This window comes from Acomys minous (genome assembly GCF_964271855.1).
Source record: "Acomys minous genome assembly, chromosome: 9".
Lineage (NCBI taxonomy): Eukaryota > Metazoa > Chordata > Mammalia > Rodentia > Muridae > Acomys > Acomys minous.
The window spans coordinates 97,666,452-97,685,354 of NC_140490.1; the positions used below are offsets into that span (position 1 = coordinate 97,666,452).

Here is an 18,903-nt window from a genome sequence, read left to right on the forward strand (position 1 = left end):
GTGTAATAAATTATGTCAGTGTAATTATATTTTAATATATTTTCTCAACAATTTAATTCACTTTGAAATTGTTCTTTAAATTATGACATAGTAAAAACTTTAAGTATTAAAAACACCAGCAGGGGGCCTGGCGTAGTGGCACACACCTTCAATTCCAGCACTCGGGGAGGCAGAGGCAGGTGGATCTCTGTGAGTTCGAGGCCAGCCTGGTCTACAAAGTGAGTCCAGGACAGCCAAGGCTACACAGAGAAACCCTGTCTCAAAAACACAACCAAACCAAACAAAACCCCCCAGCAGGTGTCTGTCTTATGTCTGTGTCATCTAGTACTACACAAATTAATTTGCGAGGATCCTTTTTATTGTGATTAGCGATGTAAAGAGTAGAGTACTTGCTTTTTGTTTCCTTGAGATACGTGTATTACATGAAACCGTTCTTGCAATGCTCTCAGTATCTTTTGTAGACAACCCTCCTCTAATAAACTATCTGTGGTTCTTCCTCTTTGGCCCTTTGCCTATTTGTGTCTTAAATCCCATCTTCATTTGTTGTTGGGTTCTACTGGGCTCTATACAGCATCCTTTTCTACCATTCCACATTATATGTTTTTGACTTGTATATATTTGTAGTTTTCTACTCTTGATTCTATAATTTTAAATTTTGGTATAAGTTAGATTACAGATTTATCTAGCCTTTAAATCTATTGGTTAAATCCTGGTGCCTTTGTGCATAATTTTAGAACTTTGTGGGAAATGTTAATTAATAGTGTGGATGATTGGAAAGACAAAACTTTCTTTGCTGCTATATTCCTGGCTCCTAGAACTGTACCTTGTACATAATAGGTATCTAGTAAATATTTGTTGGATAAAAATTGTTAGCTAGGAATATTTAGACTAAAAATTGATATTTTATGAATTATTTATATGAAAAGTATGGAAAATTATTGAAATTCACCTGGGTGTTTACTGTAAAGGATTTATATGCGTTGTGTTTATCCCCTTCCTTCTACCTCACAGGGATGGACATGTGCAAACACAGTTCAGTCTCCAGTTCAATTGGTCCTTTTTGGGCTTCTTTTATTATTTTGCTGTGAGCTGATTTATTTGCTTTTATCCCCCGCCTTTTTTTTTTTTTTTTTTTTTGAGACAGGGTTTCTCTGTGTTACTTTGGCTGTCCTTCCTGGGACTCACTTTGTAGACCAGGCTTGCCTCAAATTCAGAGATCCGCCTGCCTCTGCCTCCCTGAGTGCTGGGGTTAAAGGTGTGCGCCACCACAGCTAGACGGCTTTTATTTCTTAACCAAACTCATGAGTTAACTTTGTAAAACAAAGTTAATCTTTCTGCCTTAAAGGTGTTAAGCAGCTGTTTTGACCTGGATAGCTTTATGTCAGCTCGACAACACAAACTAAAGTCATCTGAGAGCAGGAACCTTAATTAAGAAAGTGTCTCCATAAGATGCGGCTGTAGACAAACCGATAGGGCATTATCTTAATTGATGGGGTAAGGCCCAATCCATTTTGGGTGATGCCATCCCTCAGCTAGTGGTCCTGTGTTCTATGAGAAAGCAGGCTGAGCAGGCCCTGAGCAGCAAGCCAGTAAGCAACCCTCTTCTCTGGCCTCTCTCCTGCCTCCAGGTCCTGCCTTGTTGGAGAATCTGTCCTGACTTCTTTGATGATGCACTGTGATGTGGAAGTATAAGCCAAATAAGCCTTTCCTCTTGGTCATGGTGTTTCATCATAGCAAAAATAACTCTAAGAAAATGCCGTCTCCCACAGATTTTAAGCCTTTCTTTCTATGCTGTATTGTAAGGAATAGCTCATTGTTTAAAGAGCAGATTATGTGGTATTATTCCTAAGTAACGTGTGATATGCTGTTCCTGCTACCTAGAATGCCTTTGCCTTTTTTGCCACCTTTTTGTTGTTTTCTGAAATCAGATCCAGTCAAGTAGCCTTGGATGATCTGAATTTTGAGAGATGTGTCTGCCTCTGCCTCCAGAATACTGACTAAAACAGAGGCCTGGGCCGCCATGTTTAGCTCTTTCTTTCTTTCTTTTTTTACTTATTTTTCTGGTCCCCTCCTCCCCACCCCCCACACCCCACACCCTGAGACAGTTTCTCTGTGTTACTCTGGCTGTCCTGGACTCACTTTGTAGACCAGGCTGGCCTTCAACTCACAGCAATCCGTCTGCCTCTGTCTTCCTAGTGCTGGGATGCCCGGCTCTGTTTCTTCCTTTTTAAAAGGAAAGTTTCAACATTTTCCCCCTGAAATATTCTGAATTGTCAGATGTTAGATATGTACAGTTAAGATTTTTAAGGCAAGGTTAATCCTTGGTGACTCCACCCAAATATTTGTAAATAAATGTTTTAGTTCCATTAGGAAAAGATAACTTTTGTTATCTGCTCTGGGCCCTGGGATACTTTCTTGGAAGATACTTAGACCCTGTATTACCAAATTATTCTCATTTCTGCCTACACTTTTAGGTATGTACTGAATGGTAAGAAAATGACCCAATAATAATTTCAATTTCTAATGACCAACAGGTGAAAGAGCTTAAACATTCAAACAAACTAGAAATAACTGACATCAAACTGGAGGCAGCAAGAGCTAAGAGTGAGCTAGAAAGAGAAAGGAATAAGATCCAAAGTGACCTGGATGGTAATATATGATTTCCCATGCTTTTCTCTGTTGTTTTCAGGTCTAAATTCAAACTATTAAGATAGACCAACCCAAACCCTTTTCCAGATTTTCAGTCTTAATCTTAGAGTATATAGGAAATATTTTTATTATGTTGAATGCTTTATTCATCTGTGATCTTTCTTTAATGAAAAACCATATGTTTATATAATAGTTCTTGATTACTGTGTGAATTAAAACATTGAAAATGTGAGCATGTCCACCATGTGTCTATAATTCTAAATGCTGCCCTTCATCTGGTTACGAGGGTGAACGCTGTAAGGAAGTGGATCCCAGTCATAGTGTTTTGTTTGCTTGTCTTTGCTATAAAGCTTAGGTTAGCTGTTGAATCTTTGTTCAATGTGGGCTTATTTTAAAGCTCCATTTTAGTCTTAAAATGCCTCAACATGATTTCTCAGAGGTTACGTTTCTTTCTTAAATACTTTTAAAATCTACCCTTCAGATGTAACTGTACTTGAGTTGACCTCTTGTAGTTAATTTTTATTAATGATTATTTTGACCATTTCTATATATAATTAGAATTGAGAGTAATTTTTTTAAGTGTTAGAGTTTGGGATTTATTCCTATATTGCATTTTTAAGAGTTTAAATATAATTTTTTTTGCTGAAGTTACTTATCTAAAATATTTATTCCAGGACTTGAGAATTTTTTCCAGTAACCTTGAAAATGTTGTTTTTAATACATATTTCTTTTGTTAGAAATATAGTATTTTTCTAGAATCTTAGGGTTTTTTTTTTTTAAGGTCTCTGTCTCTCTTTTAATTTACCAGTACCATCTAGTTTATGCTACTATCCTGGCACTTGAGCTCCAGACCTCCTGTAAGAAATGGAGTCGATGAGGCTCTTTGGGTATTCATCTAAGCTGATGTTTACCTCCCAAGACTCAAAAGAACCAATTTGTATAGCCTTTTGAAGAATGTGTGTATATTTGCCTAAAATGTGACAATAAAAGTGATCTCCAAGTGTTAGTTTGCTTACGTTATTAGCAGAGTGCTATGATGAGCAGCTGTCGGAGAAACACTCTCACAGTTCCTTTGCCTTACTGGGTTTCAAGTGCCTGTTAGTTATAAACTTTGATGTTAATATTGAACGCAGTTAATTTTTCTTCTACAAATATACTAGGGTTGCAGTCAGACAATGAAATCCTCAAGTCAGCTGTTGAGCATCACAAAGTGCTCCTGGTGGAAAAAGATCGTGAATTAATACGTAAAGTGCAAGCTGCCAAGGAGGAAGGTTACCAGAAGCTCATGGTATTACAAGATGAAAAGTAAGTGCTGGGACCTTAGTTTATGGTAAGCCTCTTTGTGAAAACATTGTGTTCTCAGATCGTCTTTATTGTAGTTCTCCTAACATAATTATCATCTGTTGTTTTAGGCTAGAACTTGAGAACAGATTATCAGACTTAGAGAAAATGAAAGTGGAGCACGATGTCTGGAGGCAGTCTGAAAAGGATCAGTGCGAAGAGAAGCTGCGGGCCTCGCAGATGGCGGAAGAGGCAGCCCGGAGGGAGCTGCAGAGTATTAGGTTAATTTTTCACTTTAAGATAGTTTTGAGGACATAGTGGTGTAAAAGTAGCACAGGAAATTCCTCTGTACCTTTCATCTGATCTTCATGTTGTAACAGATTTCCTAACTGTATTACAGTCAAGATGAAGAAGTTAGCATTTCAGTAAACCAGACCTATTCACTTTATTTAGATTTTACCATTTCACTTGTTTCTTATCTTCACTCCATTCAAATAATCTTAGGCTCCGCTCCCTTCCTCATATTTTGAGGTTATGTAAATACTTTCATTGAACATTCTTCTACTGATTTTAGCATCCATTCACCATTCTCACCTTTTAGTTGTTACTCAGGTTTTCCAGCTCTGATTTTCTTATGTTTTTTCCGTGCCGAGTCTCTGCTTTGGTTATTAGAAGCTCCTGCCACTTCCTAAGGATGTCTTTATGTTTTTCTTTGTAATTAATTACTTTTTAATTTTTATTTTATTTATTTTACTTCTGGGCCTCAGTTTCTCCCCCCTCCTCCCCTCCCAGCCCCACCCTTAATCCACTCATCCTTAGTTTCTCTTCAGAAAAGGGCCAGCCTCTATGGATATAACCAGCCAAGGCATATCAGGCTGCAGGAAGACTAGGCAACACCCCTCCTATTAGGACTGGCCAAGACAACCAAGTACGAGAAAGGTCAGAGGTGGGCGACAGAAGCAGAGACAGCTCCTGCTCCAACTGTTAGGAGTCCCACAGGATCACGCTACAGAGGTCTAGGTCAGTCCCATGTAGGTTCCCTGGTTGGCAGTTCAGAATCTGTGAAGCCCTGTGGGCTCAGGTTGGTTCTGTGGACTTTCTTGTGGTGTGGCTCTTAAATCTTTCCTCCCCATCTTCGGTTGAACCTTCTAAGCTCTGCCTAATGTTTGGCTGTGGGTCTCTGCACCTGGATTTCCCTGTTTTTTAGCATCCTAGAAATCCTAACATCAGGACCAGACCGTAGTTCTCAACCTTCACAATGCTGCGGCAGTGCTGTGACTCAGTTTCTTAAATTGACCACAACATACTGTAGAGTTCTAAGCTAATGTTACAATACTACTAGGTTTTTAAAACTAATTTAAAAATATGCCACTATCTTAAGCCGTTAATAAGTATAGTTACAAATTGCTATTATAATAATAGCTTTTATAACTGCACGCATATCTACTGTTACTGCTGTCTTTGTTTTGTGTGTGTGTGTGTGTGTGTGTGTGTGTGTGTGTATGCAGATTTGAATTACTATCCTGTATGCTTTCCTTTTACCCATTGACCACTCTTGAAGATTGTTTTTTGCATAGGTCTTATGCATACAAACTTCCTCACTTTTATTTGAAAAATTCTCTCCCTTTAAAAAAAAACTAAATGAACTTTATTATTAAATAAACATTTTGGAAGTGTTTTTGGTGGATACAGAATTTATAGTTGAAAAAAATTTAAGTATCTTAAGTATATCTACCCACTGCTTTCTGGCCTCTTAAGTTTTTAAGCTTTTTAAAATTATTATTAAGGCTTGTTTTTATTTTATGTTTTATCTACATATATGTCTTTGTGTGTGTACCCAGTGCCTGTGAAGGTCAGAAGGCTTTAGTTCCCATAAAACTGGAGCTACAGATGGTTTTGAGCTGCCATGTGGGTGCTAGAAATTGAGGCTATATCCTCTGGAAGAGCAGCTAATGTTCTCAACTGCTGAGCCAGCTTGCCAGCTCTTTATCTTTTTTTTTTTTTTTTTTTTTTTTAAGATAAAATCTTTCTGTGAATTTCTTGAGCTCATGATCCTCTTGCCTCGGCCTCCTGAGTCCCAGGATTGTAGGGACCTCACAGACCCTAGCACTGGCTCAGCTTTTGAATGTCCTGGTCTTTACTATCTTCCAGAAGTGGAACAAAAGTAAAATAAAGACTTAAAGGGATATACACTGGTTCTGAGAGGTCCCTGGAAATGATTCCAACCAAGAAAGGAACAACATAACTTCTTACTTCTTTGTACCTTTTGGATCAGAAGCAACAGTCAGCAGTCCAGGTACAGGTTTCCCATATTTGAGGACAGGTTACGTTTACCCACTCTGGTTGCTACACTGTACGCACAGCGCTGCCTGCTGGTGTACAGAGGAGCCTGTAGTGAGACTGACTGTGACTGTTGGAAGAGGTGCAGTGCAATAAATTAACTGTTGGTTACAGTTGGAATCTTCCTCTGCAAGTTGCAAATCTCCTGAGGGCTCTAGATTTCCAGATTATTAGACTGATGTGTCAGTGCAGTTGCTTCTTTGAATCAACTGCATTAATTTAGCTTAGAGAGAACCAACGTTTTCGTGTTGTTTTATCTGTGAACAGAAATGCTTCCCCACTTACTGGGCTGTCCTTTTGCTTTTTTTACAGCATGTGGCACACACACCTTTACTGACTATGCCATCTTGATGGCCCTTGAGTTCTTTGTTTGTTTGTTTGTTTCCTTCTATCTAAAGCATTGAATTTTTTTCTAAGTATCTAATCCTTGTTGTTGTGAATGTATTTTCCCTTTTGCTTTTGCCTTCTGTTAATGTTTATAGAGATAATAAATTTTTATAGGTTAATTTTATATTTTATCTGCGTACTAAATTGAGTAATTTTACTCAGTAACTTCATTTACAAATGGAGATATTTTATTTCTTTACCAATTCTTAGACTTCCAATTGATTTATAATTGCATTGGGAGTTATGTAGTGCAACCCTGAGTAGGAGTGTAGATGGCAGGCATCTTTGCGTCAGTCCGGTCTTAGTTGAGCTGTCTATATTGTTTCTTCCCTGATTAGAGCTAGAGAGACAGCATGGCAGTTGAGAGCGCATGTCCCTCTTACTGAGGGCCAAAGTTCAGTTACAGACAACCACTCATAACTCGCGTTTCAAGGGATCCACTGACCTCTCCTGACTTTCTTGGATACCTGCCATGCATATGATGCATGTACATAACGTGCAGGCAAAAAATTCATATACATAAAATAGATTAAAATTAAATAAATCTGAAAAAACCTGCTTGCTAAAATTTTGATTGGAGTCGTACTGACTTTGTAGGTAAATTTGAGAATATTTTCTAATAATCCAACTCTTGAATACCTTACATCACTCATCTTCTACTGTCATATACTTTTATACTTCACCAACATATTCTTGTTTTACAAAGTTTTATGCCTAACACTTTAGTACTATTAAAGTGGTGCTGTTTTTAAATGTTCTAATTAGTCACTGGTGCAGTAGGCACAGTTGACTTTACTGACCTTTAGAGATTTTTTTTAAATTTTTGAACAGAAAAGAATGTTCGTTTTTCTACTTGCTTCTCTTTTATTATTTTATTATTAAATTTGAGTTTCACAGCATTGTGATCAGAGAATATTTTCACTTACACAGCACTTTCATATTTCATTTGTGACCTAACATGTCAAGGCGAGTACTAGGATAAGGCAAGTGAAACATCCTGGGGTATGAACATTAAGAGATACTCACTTTGTGTGTGCGTGCGTGCGTGCGTGCGTGTGTGTGTGTGTGTGCACGTGGGCGCGCACTGAATTTTAGGATTTCTTACATCATTGGTAGCTGAACTTTGAGAGCTGGTCTTGATCATCTTTTTTATTCAAATAGATACATTTATTCAGGACAGTGTTTGTGCGTCTCTTTCTACCTTCCCCAGGGAAACACCCCCATATATCATTTTATTCTATCGTGGTCTCACAGTTTGGCCGTTTAGAATGTTTTCTGTTTGAATTCATCCTACGTCTCTTGCTTTGAGCTTCTGTAGCCATAGTGATAAAATGTCAGCATTCTATCATTACTTACAGATAGTGGTGAACTTGATCATAGCTTTTGTTTTTATTTAGGAACATTTAATAAAATACAAACTAGTTTTCTCTTTAACTTGTCAATAATATAAATCATTTTCTGTTTCATTATCCACTTTTGAGAACTTGTTTTTTATTATTCTTGAATTTCTCTAGATCATTTATCACGTATGATTGGCCCCAGACTTATTTTAAAGTAAGGATGCCATAACCATATAATGTCTGACAGAAGGAGTATTTCTCAAGATTGTAGACTTTTCTCCCTTTGGAATGTCATAGAATTGATGTCATTTATTATTTACTGATTTATAAATTTAACCACATCAACCAAGCCTGTGTTTCTTTTTCGCTAAAATAACTATAATTGTAGCTTCTATTTAGTAGAATCTGTGGTATGTCAGAGACTGGGGGAAAAGATGGATCTTGACAGGAAAAAGTATAAATAATGTATAAAAACATCTATTATTTAAAAAGAACGCTATATGATAAATAGTTGATCTGCTAGACATTAATCTATACTTTAGGGGTACTTTGTTATTATATACTAATGTTTTGTTTTCATTAAACTGGCTTATTTCTCACTGATCTGTCATAGTGCAAAAAATAATGTCTTAGAAGATACCTTGTAAGCCAGGTGGTGGTGGCACGCGCCTTTAATCCCAGCACCTGGGAGGCAGAGGCAGGCGAATCGCTGTGAGTTCGAGGCCAGCCTGATCTACAAAGCGAGTCCAGGACAGCCAAGGCTACACAGAGAGACCTTGACTCGAAAAACAAAAACAAAAAAAAGAAAGAAAGAAAGAAAGAAAGAAAGAAAGAAAGAAAGAAAGAAAAGACCTTGTTATGGCATGGCCAGTGGCTCAGTGGGTAAAGCTGTTGTTGCATAAGTGGGAGGATGGGGTTTGGATCCCTAGTGCCATGTAAAAACCCACGCATGGCAATACACACCTGTAGCCTCAGCACTGGTGAGCAAGACAGGGAGTTCCAGGATTGGCTGGCCAGCTGCTCTAGCCAAAAGAGCAAGTTTGTGGTTCAGTGAGGGACCCTGTTACAAAAAAGCAATATGGAGGCGGTGATTGGAGAAGGTATCCAGTGTCAGTGTCTGATCTACACATGTGCCTGTATAGACAAGTGCAAGTATATGTGTGTTTTAATGCGACACACACACATTTTTATATTGCAGAAGGCTGCCTTACTACGTATTTATTCAGTTTGTGATGTTTATAAAGTTACCTACAGATTTAACCGTGTAAAAATTATAGAAAATTAAGTGTGCAGTCAACTTCACATAACAGCAACAGTCTAAATAAAGCTGTAGCAAGAAATTAGCTGATATAACTTGTAGAAAGGACAAGGTTTGCACTTCTCTCTCTCTCTCTCTCTCTCTCTCTCTCTCTCTCTCTCTCTCTCTCCTTTTCTTGGCCACCTGTATCTACAACTAATGTATGAGCAGATAGAAGTTATTCCTTCTTTTTCCCTCTCCTTGTTGGCTTATTTTCTACTGCTTTCTCTGTGAGACAAGCCGTGTATGTTGAAACAAAAGAAGGGCAGTTATTTGCCAGCTCAGATTAGAAAACTGTAGGAAGTGTTGGGGTCTGGTTCACATGTCATTGCTGGGAACTTACCTTTCACATAACTTAGTCTTCTCTGTGTTGATATCGTTGCTTTAGGTTTGCTTGTTTATTTGGCTGCTCTCAGGTAGATATGGACCCTTTTAAAAATTATTTACTGTGTCCCATTTGCCATTTATATCATCAGAAGAATTATTTGTTGTGTGTCATCTTATTAGGAAGTATAATTGGACATTTAAACTAATTCCTTTACGATTTGGACTGCTGAGTAAGTGACAGGGTAAAGGGTCGGCAGTGGCACTTGAAGGCCACAGAGTCCTGTTGTGTGTTTTTGTCAGAAGTGTGTCAGTTATAATAGCATGATTCTCTAGGAATGCTTTGGTTCAGTAGCCTCCGATCTTTCCAGGAAATTCCCTTTTAGTAAACAATGGTCAGTTAGTTTCCAGTGCTTCAGACAGGATGCTTGCTTTCAGAAAGTTGGTGCTGAGGGCACTGTCCTTCTGAAGAGACCTGTAGTGGGAATTTTTGATAATAGAGAAATCACAGGCTTCTTCTCTTGCTTGTCATCTCTTGGTAATGGACAGTAACGTCATATGAAGGCAAGATCCTTTGCCACTGAATGTGTAACTATTTAAATCTGAGTTTAAATTAACATATAACTATTTAAATCTGATTTAAATTAATTAAAATTTTAAGAAATTAAAATTTCAGTTCCTCTGCCATCCTGTCTACATGTAGTAACACGAGGCTAGAACCTTTTCAAATTGAAACTTTCAGATGATAATTTCCATCACCAGAGAGCGTTATCAGATAGAACTGCTGATCTGTTAAAGTGGGGCCTCTGTCTTTATAACAGCTTTTCTACAGCTGAATTCTCTGTTGTAACTTGAACCTCTATCCTATTTCCTCCTTCTACTTCCATGATTATATTTAAAGTATAAGTAACTACAGTTTATCATTCTCCAACTTAATTTACCCTTCACTTCCTAATCTCTTACCACCCACTTATTAAAGTTCTTTCCCTCCCTCCCCACCCTACCTTCTGTCTCCCTTCACCTCCCCTACCCGCCAGCCCCAATGCTGGGAATCAAACCTTAGGTCTTACACTACCATACTGAGCTACACAGCCAGTAGAGCTCCCCTGAAACAGCTTTATTCTCTTGCCAGAAAATAGTTTGTGATTCAACATTTTCTTTTAAAGCATCTCACCGAATTCTGAGAGAGCATACAACCCCCAACTCCTTGATGTGGAAAATATTCCTTTTCCCCTCCAACAAGGGATCAGCCAGGGAAATAGCAGTGGATCTAATCTGGTTTTTCAATAATTATTTGACTAAGTTTGGCTAAAATGGATTTTCCCTTGATATTTGTTGTGTCTAATTTATCCCTATTCTTTTTTCTCTTTCCACTTATGTACTTCTAGATAACTTTTCAACATTCATGGAGTCTTTTGATCTTGCTCAAGCTGTCCCTGTTTCAGGTCCCTTGCCATCAATCGTCCATATTGTTGAACTATTCATGTGTGTGTATGTGTGTGTGTGTGTGTGTGTGTGTGTGTGTGTGTGTGTGTGTGTGTGTATATATATATATATATATATATATATATATAAAATTGTATCCTCTCGCTTGCATTCTTTTATCTATTTTATCATCCCACACACCACACACCTGTCCAAGTCCTGGGCTCTATCATCTCTTCAAAGACATAATTATCTGTTTTTTAGTTGTCTTACTCTCAATAAATACATTTAAACTGTTAGCCTTCTGCTTCTTTGCCCACTTGGCTTTTGTCCTGGTTAGAGTTTTGTTTTTTTCTTTGTTTGTTTTGCTCCAACTTGACAAACTAAAATCATTTGAGAAGAAAGAACCTCAGTTGAGAAACTGCCCACATGAGCTTGGTCTGTGGGCTAGGCTGCGGGGCCATTTTCTTGACTAATGATTGATGTGAGTGGGCTCGACTCAGCGAGAGTGGTGGGCTGGTGTGCTTGGTGCTCTAAGAGAGCGGACTGAGCAAGCCACGAATCGTAAGCCAGTAAGCAGTGATCCTCACGGCCTCTGCATTAGCTCCTTGAGTTCTTGCCCTGACGTCCCTGGATAGTGCACTAGACACTAGAGGATAAAAGAAACTCTGTTGCCCAAGTTGGTTTTGTCATGGTACTTACCATAGCAACAGGAGATAATCCTTAGTTTCCAGAATGGAGATGCTCCTAATTATGTGTCTGTTAGGATTTGGTTTCATCTCTACTCTTCACCTATAGTATATCTTTAGCTTCTTTTTTCAGACACTTATTTTTGCCTTCACAGCCCAGTCCAAATTCTGTCTCTCTTACCTGGCCTTTATTAATCTCCTAATAAAAATTAATTTCACATATTTTGTACTGTACATTTTTGTAAGACTTCATTTGACTTATAAGACTTTGTTTGACGTGTGACAGACCTTAACTATTCAAGTTATATACCATGCGCGCTTTTCTGGGTCTGGGTTACCTCACTCAGGATGGTCTTTGCTAGTTCCATCCATTTACCTGCAGATTTCATGATGTCCTTGTTTTTAATAGCTGAGTAGTATTCCATTGTGTAAATGTACCACAGTTTTTTGTTTTGTTTTGTTTTGTTTTGTTTATCCATTTTGTTTATCCTTATCTAGTTGAGGGACATCTATGTTGTTTCCAGTTTCTGGCTATTACAAATAAAGCTGCTGTGAACATAGTTGAGCAAGTGTCCTTTATTAAAAGCTTAGCTATTGGCGTCCGTATAGAACTGTTGCTCCTGCACACGCAGCTCTTGTTGCTAAAGAAGTAATTTGTGTTGTTTTATGTGGACATAATGTAGCTGCCAGGAGTTGGGATGTTCTGAGTTGTATATAGTGTAGTACCCGTTGTCAAACAGCCATTCAGTAGAGTGATTGACCAGTTCAGTGAGATAAACTTATAATCTTTTTGTGTGGTTGTGGTTTTTAGGTTAAAACTTCAACAACAAATTGTGAATACTGAAAAAGCAGAGAAAGAAAAACTTGAAAATGCTGAACTGAAACAGGTGTGATTATAATAGACATCTTGATTTTATTTTGGGAATGCTTCTTTTAAGTGTGCCTTATGTAGTCATTGCAGTTAATCTCAATCAGTACTTTGTAATCTGGTCACCATAATCAATAATATACTGATGGAGCTGTTATGTAAAGATAAAATGTTTCAATTTTTCTGCTATAACTTAGTAGACTTGTTTTACTTTTGCTGTTTATCTTAATATATTGATATGTTGTGGCCTATGACAAAATTTTTGTTATAGTTAAAATGATATTCTGAATTTTAAAAATTGATTAGAAATATCCAGGTTTTTTAGTTACACGTGTAAATTGATATTTTGTGAGGGGTTATGGATTTTTGGTTTCTTGCTATATCTGTGTAAAATTTAAGAGTTGTATTTGGGGGAAAAGTTTATATTTTAGTTAAAGGAAATATTTATATAATGTTGGGTAAAATACAGAAGCATATTTGTTTCTATATTCTGCTTTTTTTTTTGCTTGAAGTATTTCTATTCTCTTAGATTATGAGTAGTGAGGATTGCCATTAGGATTTTGCAGAAATCAGCCTTGCACATGCAGTTTTGGGACCTGAATTGGGAGAGAATACTGTTTGTGTGTCAGCTGGCATTGCTTTGCATGTGCAGTGACAGAGCCTTAACCAGCAGCGCACAACATTTTATTCTCTGAGCGACATTGCTATAATCCAGCATAATACTTACTGCTCTAATACTTACAAATATTGGAGTTTCTGCATCCTATGGATCTAGAGGTAAATTTCATGATGGTTGCTTAGTTTAAAAGCTGTAACAGAAAGTTAATACTTTCTACTTCAGTTTTTAAGGAACTACTACATGAAGAAATTTATTCTAACATAGAAATCTGAGACATACCATGTCACGGTGTCTAGGAATTGCACCGTGGACATGTATAGTCTTCTCTTACAAGGCGTTTACACTATCAGTAGACTTGGCTAATTCATTCCACCAAGAACCTTGCCTCATGTTGGGGGAGGCGGTGTTCGCCTGCAGTCCTACTATGTGAGAGGCTGAAACAGGAGGACCCTGAGTTTGAGGCCTGCCTGGGCTGTGCAGCAAGACCCTGTTGCTGTTGACTCTTGAATCTTACTGCGGTAGTTTTTGGTGATGGTAGGGACCAAGTTCAGGCCTGTGTTTGTATTAACTAGACAGTTACACTCTGCAGCTGAGCTGCATCCTGGCCTTATGGTGGCTCCTTTTGACTTATGTCTCGTGATTCTGTCAGTTCTGGAAGGTCTTTCAGAGAATGGCTAAAGGGAAGTTGAAGTGAAAGAAAAATGAAGACTTTTCGTTTATTAGCTGATAAAACAGAAGTGGCTTATGAAAGATGTAGATATAAAATTATCCCCAGTGAGGTCTATTTAGTCACAACTTTAAAGAATTTAAGTCTTTGTAGCCAGTTGGTCTGTAACTCCAACATATCATAAGAAAAAGTGCTTCCACGTGAAGGTAAATTGGGATGGAGTAAGGCCTCTAGCTTTGATACATGTGCTGATAAATTACTCTAGAGCTGTGGTTCTCAACTGTCCCAGTGCTGCGACCCTTTAATACAGCTCGTCATGTTGTGGTGACCCCAGCCATAAAATTATTTTTGTTGCTACTAGTAGTAATTTTGCTACTATTATGAGTTGTAATGTAAGTATGTGCTGTGCAACCCTTGTGAAAGGGTCATTTATCCCCGAAGGGGTTGCGGCCCACAGGCTGAGCACTGCTGCTCTAGAGGCTAAAGAATCCATAGCATGTTATTCGCTTTCTCAAAGCACATTTCTCGTTCCCGTACTGGGACATATAGAAAGCTCGGAAACCTCTGAAGAAGAGGGTTATAGTGACCCTCGCCATAGTCATACCCAGCAATCCTGAATGCTCGCAGAGTAGCCCTTCTGGTAGGGTGTGCTTATAGAGAACAAGTTCCCTCAACTGTTCTCGCCGCCCCCCCCACCCCCCCACCCCCCCACTGGCTTGCTTTTAAAACCTTCTCTGGCAGAGAAGGGAAAGGCTTTGTAATAGGAGACTGTCTCCCAATTCTTTTCTTCTTCCCATAGCACCTCCTCCCCAAGCCCCAGAGAGCCAATCTGAGGATGAAAAGAGAGAGCCAGTGCCTGAGGACCATATATGGTCTTGAAAGTCTTTGGTTATAGTGAGAAATGACCCTCACCCTCGATATTTGTCACCTCACTCGCAGGGCATCCCTGTGTCAACTGAGAGACGTTTCTGAGGGATTGACTCTGCTTCTCAGATGCCTTGATGGGTGTCTTAGTGTCTTCTCTTTCTCTCTATCTCTCTTTTTTTTTTCTTTTAAGCAAATCAGTCATTTGCAGATCCAAGTGACCTCACTGACACAGTCAGAGAATGACTTGCTGAATTCAAACCAAATGCTGAAGGACATGGTGGAGAGATTAAAACAAGAATGTCGAAATTCAAGAAGCCAAGCTGAAAAAGTGCAACTGGAAGTTGAAAAGTAGAGTTTGCTCTTTTTTGTGTACAAACTATTTTTTCTTTTTGCTGTATATATAAAGCATGTTTTATTGCTGATTAAAACACCAAGTGTATTTGTGGGTAGTGTACTTTCTCCTTCCATAAAATGGACTTTTACTCATAAATTGCTTTTAAATTTTTATATATGGCCCCAGGTCCTCTAAAATCCTGTATGAACACAGTATTCTGAAAACTCATAAAGAAAGACTTGTATTCCTTGAGCAAGCCAGAATGTGATCCCCAGTTCCGTTCTGAATGCCAGGGGGCAGAATGATTTGGGTGTGGGGTTGCTGTGTGTGTTGTGCATGCGTGCACAACACATACACACACACCCCATAGATTTCTTAGAACTAGCTTTTTAGATCCCCCCCCCTTTTTTTTTTAGATTTCCCTTTTGAAAAGTAGTAACTTATTTGTTATATTCTTTGTACCTTGAAAGTTATTGGTAGTAGACAATAAACTGCTAAGGAAAATGGCGCTGGATAGACTCAGGATTTATATTCTCTAGAAAATGGTATGTGATAAGATGGTGTTACAGATGTAGTTCAGTAGAATTGTCTGCCTAGTATACAGAGGCCCTGGACTTGACTCCTAGCACCACAAAAATAAGTTTAAAAAAGCAAAAACAAACAAGTAAATGAAGAATACTGTTTTATATTTGTTTTGTTTTTATAGCATGTTATTTTTATTTATTTATAGGACAGTTTTCTCTCTAAATTTGTTTTTAAATCAGTCTTATCACATAAAACTTTTTCTCTGCAGTTTTTTTCTATTTTTCATATTTTTAGGCTTGTCTGTGTTTTATAGATGGAGTTTTATGTATAGGGAAAGTCAGTAAGAAAGACATACCTCTATAATGTGTCTTGACATCCCAGAGGAGCTACTTACCTTTCTTCTATTTTGAAAAGGAGAAATTTGTATCTTGTGATCTTTGAGTATTTGCTTAAAATAAGCTTAAGAATTCTGATGACATACAGTGTAGCTAGCAGATTGAAATACTTCACTGGGCTAGGGATATAGTTTAGCAGTAGAGTGCTTGCTCAGCATGTGCATGCCTCTGAGTTAAATTTTCAATATCCAGACTCAGAATAAACAAAACACTAGATTTCTAGGTCAAGAGAGTTTAACTTTTGTTCCAGTTAATATACTTAAAATTTGTATGAGTAAATAGACAAGCAATCTATTATGACAGGGCTTGTTATTTTAATTTTTAGTGACCATAGTATTGATACTAAAATTTGTATTATTGTTAAGTATGCAGAATAGCTTTTAAGTTATTACTAGGATACAACTTAAAATGCCATTTATATGAAATTTACTCCATACAGAAAACATTCAGCATTAAGACTTAATATCAAGCTTGATTTTTTTTTTCCTTTTTAAAAGATAATCTATGTAATCCTGGCTGTCCTGGAATTTACTATGTATATTAGGCTGGCCTTGAGCACACAGATGAAATAGCCCAGGCCTCTGGATTGCCGGGGTTAAGGTGTTTCCTACCATACCCTGCAGCAGGGTTGATTTTAACTGTTTTTATTAGGCACAGTTTTCATAGCTTGCCACTTGTAATCATTGTTCAGGTTTCAAGCGCTTATACTGCCATAAATAGACATGTTTCTTTATGGAGCTTAATAAATGATCTAAACTTCAGTTTCCTCACTTACTTAAAAGACATGACAGATGTACCTAGCTTGGAGGTTTTGTGTAAACTTAGTGTATATATTATTCTAAGTACAGTGTCATATTCATCAAGCTGGCTCTGTGGTGACAATGAGGAAATATGTGGCCATGGAAGAGTCGCTACAGTGGGCATCTGCCTGTGGTCAGGCGGGTGGGAGATGGACAGCAGCCTGTAGTAGTGCGGGTTTGATCTAAGAGCTCCTGTGGAGTCCTTGCTCTGTGTGCCCGTTCCCTGGCAGGACGCTGGAGGAAAGGCAGAGCCAGTGGTTAGAAGAGAAGCATAAGCTCCATGAGCGCATCACAGACAGAGAGGAGAAGTACAACCAAGCCAAAGAGAAACTGCAGCGAGCCGCCACTGCTCAGAAGAAGGTGAGTGCCCTTTCACCCCCATGGAGCTTGCCACGTAAGCTAAACCCAATAACTACACTTCACCATTGATTTCATCTTGCACAATTAGGAAAATCCAACTAATAGGTGTATTTCTAAAACTTTTTAGAGAATATGTTCTTCTTACAGGTGAGTTACTCCATACAGATGTGCATGACTCACTTTTGACTGAAGTCATAGTATGATTAGGCCTGTTTCAGTTTTGCTTAACATCTGTAATACCTCTTTTGTGGTTAGAGTCGCTTTTCTTAGGCCAGGATATAGCTCATTGGTAAGAATTATCTAAGAATATCCACCAGGTTCTAGGCTAGCCAGGCCAACACAGAGACCATGTCCCAACAACAAGAGAGCGTGTTTCCAGCTCCAAAAATAGAAGAACAAATGTCTTCTTGCCCCAGCAGTAGGACCTTGTTTATGTTTAATATATAAGATACAAGATAAGAAGATAGTAAAAAGGTGCCAGATGCCAGATAGTATGTTTATTAAATGAGCATGGGGGAGAAGGAAAGGGAGCAGGGGTACCCCAGAGAGAGACAGAGGAAAAGAGGGGCGAGAGAGGAACAGCAAGAGAGAGGGCTGAGGTAGGACTGTCCTTTTATATAGCCCTGGGCAGGGCCATGCCCCCGTGACAGATGAGCAGTGACACCACAGGTAGGCAGTCTGAAGCCTACCTTGGACTTCCCTTGGCTTCTGACTCCATTCTGATAATTCCTACTTCGATGTTTCTTGATTTGTCCTTTGTAGGCATATATGTTTTTAGAATCTCAAAGCTTCACATCTTGAAAACAGTCAAGTACGTCACGAAATTCTGTAGTCAGGTGACTCGTCTGGTCAGCAGTTTACAACATTTTCTACTTGATCAAGGACTATAGTAGACTCCATTGGCAGCTGTGACTCATTGTGGCAGTTATCCAGCACTTGTTTCCAGCAGACCTGGGTGTGAGGAGAGACTAGGCTGTGTGTATATGTCTGATTTGTCTCCATTTGATAAGTTTCCTTCATAGTGACTTTGATTGTGAAGAAGAAAGACATTGTGAATGAGAGAGAGATGCCCTGGTATACCAGTATATTATTGATAGGCTAAGTGTTCATTAATTATATAAGAGAAATAACTAAAGACATTGTTTGTTTGTTTTTATTTTTGAGACAGGGTTTCTCTGTGTAGCCTTGGCTGTCTTAGACTTGCTTTGTAGACCATGCTGGCCTTGAACTCACAGAAATCCACCTGCCTCTGCCTCCCAAGTGCTGAGATTAAAGGTGTAAGCCACCATGCCCAGCTAAGACATTCTTATAATACTAAAAATAGTAGAAGACAGTTCCTACGTAAGAAACCCAACATTTTATACCTGTATGGAAGTATATTTTTTCTTTTATTTGTCATTTATTTTGCTTTCTGTTCATACGTAAATTCTGAAAGGCTATTAATGTTGATGAAACTTCAGTGATTTTTTTTTGATGACTCATGATGATTTTAGAAATCCTACTGTACTTGTATTGTTTGACGTTTAGAAATATCTGAATTCAGAAATCACTAGAAAGTCTTAAAACTTGTTTGTCTTTTGCAGTTAAGCTTTTATGTTGCATTATTAGGAGTAAGTATTATAGAGATCAGATCCTAATTATTAAGGTTAATTTGAGTTGCCTTCTTTTGGAGCAGAAGTGACATCCAGTGGTGACAGAGATTATCAACTAGTAATTATAGATATACCAGAAAAGGG

The 18,903-nt window shown here is 38.3% G+C and overlaps 1 protein-coding gene across 1 annotated transcript in view; it reads left to right on the forward strand.

Annotated features, from left to right (window-relative positions):
• CEP83 (centrosomal protein 83) overlaps positions 1-18,903 on the forward strand; it is a 92,774-nt gene that overhangs the window by 57,725 nt on the left and 16,146 nt on the right. The window contains exons 8-13 of the mRNA XM_084794405.1: positions 2,535-2,649; positions 3,810-3,954; positions 4,062-4,211; positions 12,544-12,619; positions 14,944-15,101; positions 17,038-17,167. Coding sequence (XP_084650531.1) covers positions 2,535-2,649; positions 3,810-3,954; positions 4,062-4,211; positions 12,544-12,619; positions 14,944-15,101; positions 17,038-17,167 — 774 coding nt within the window. The remainder of the gene's footprint in view (positions 1-2,534; positions 2,650-3,809; positions 3,955-4,061; positions 4,212-12,543; positions 12,620-14,943; positions 15,102-17,037; positions 17,168-18,903) is intronic.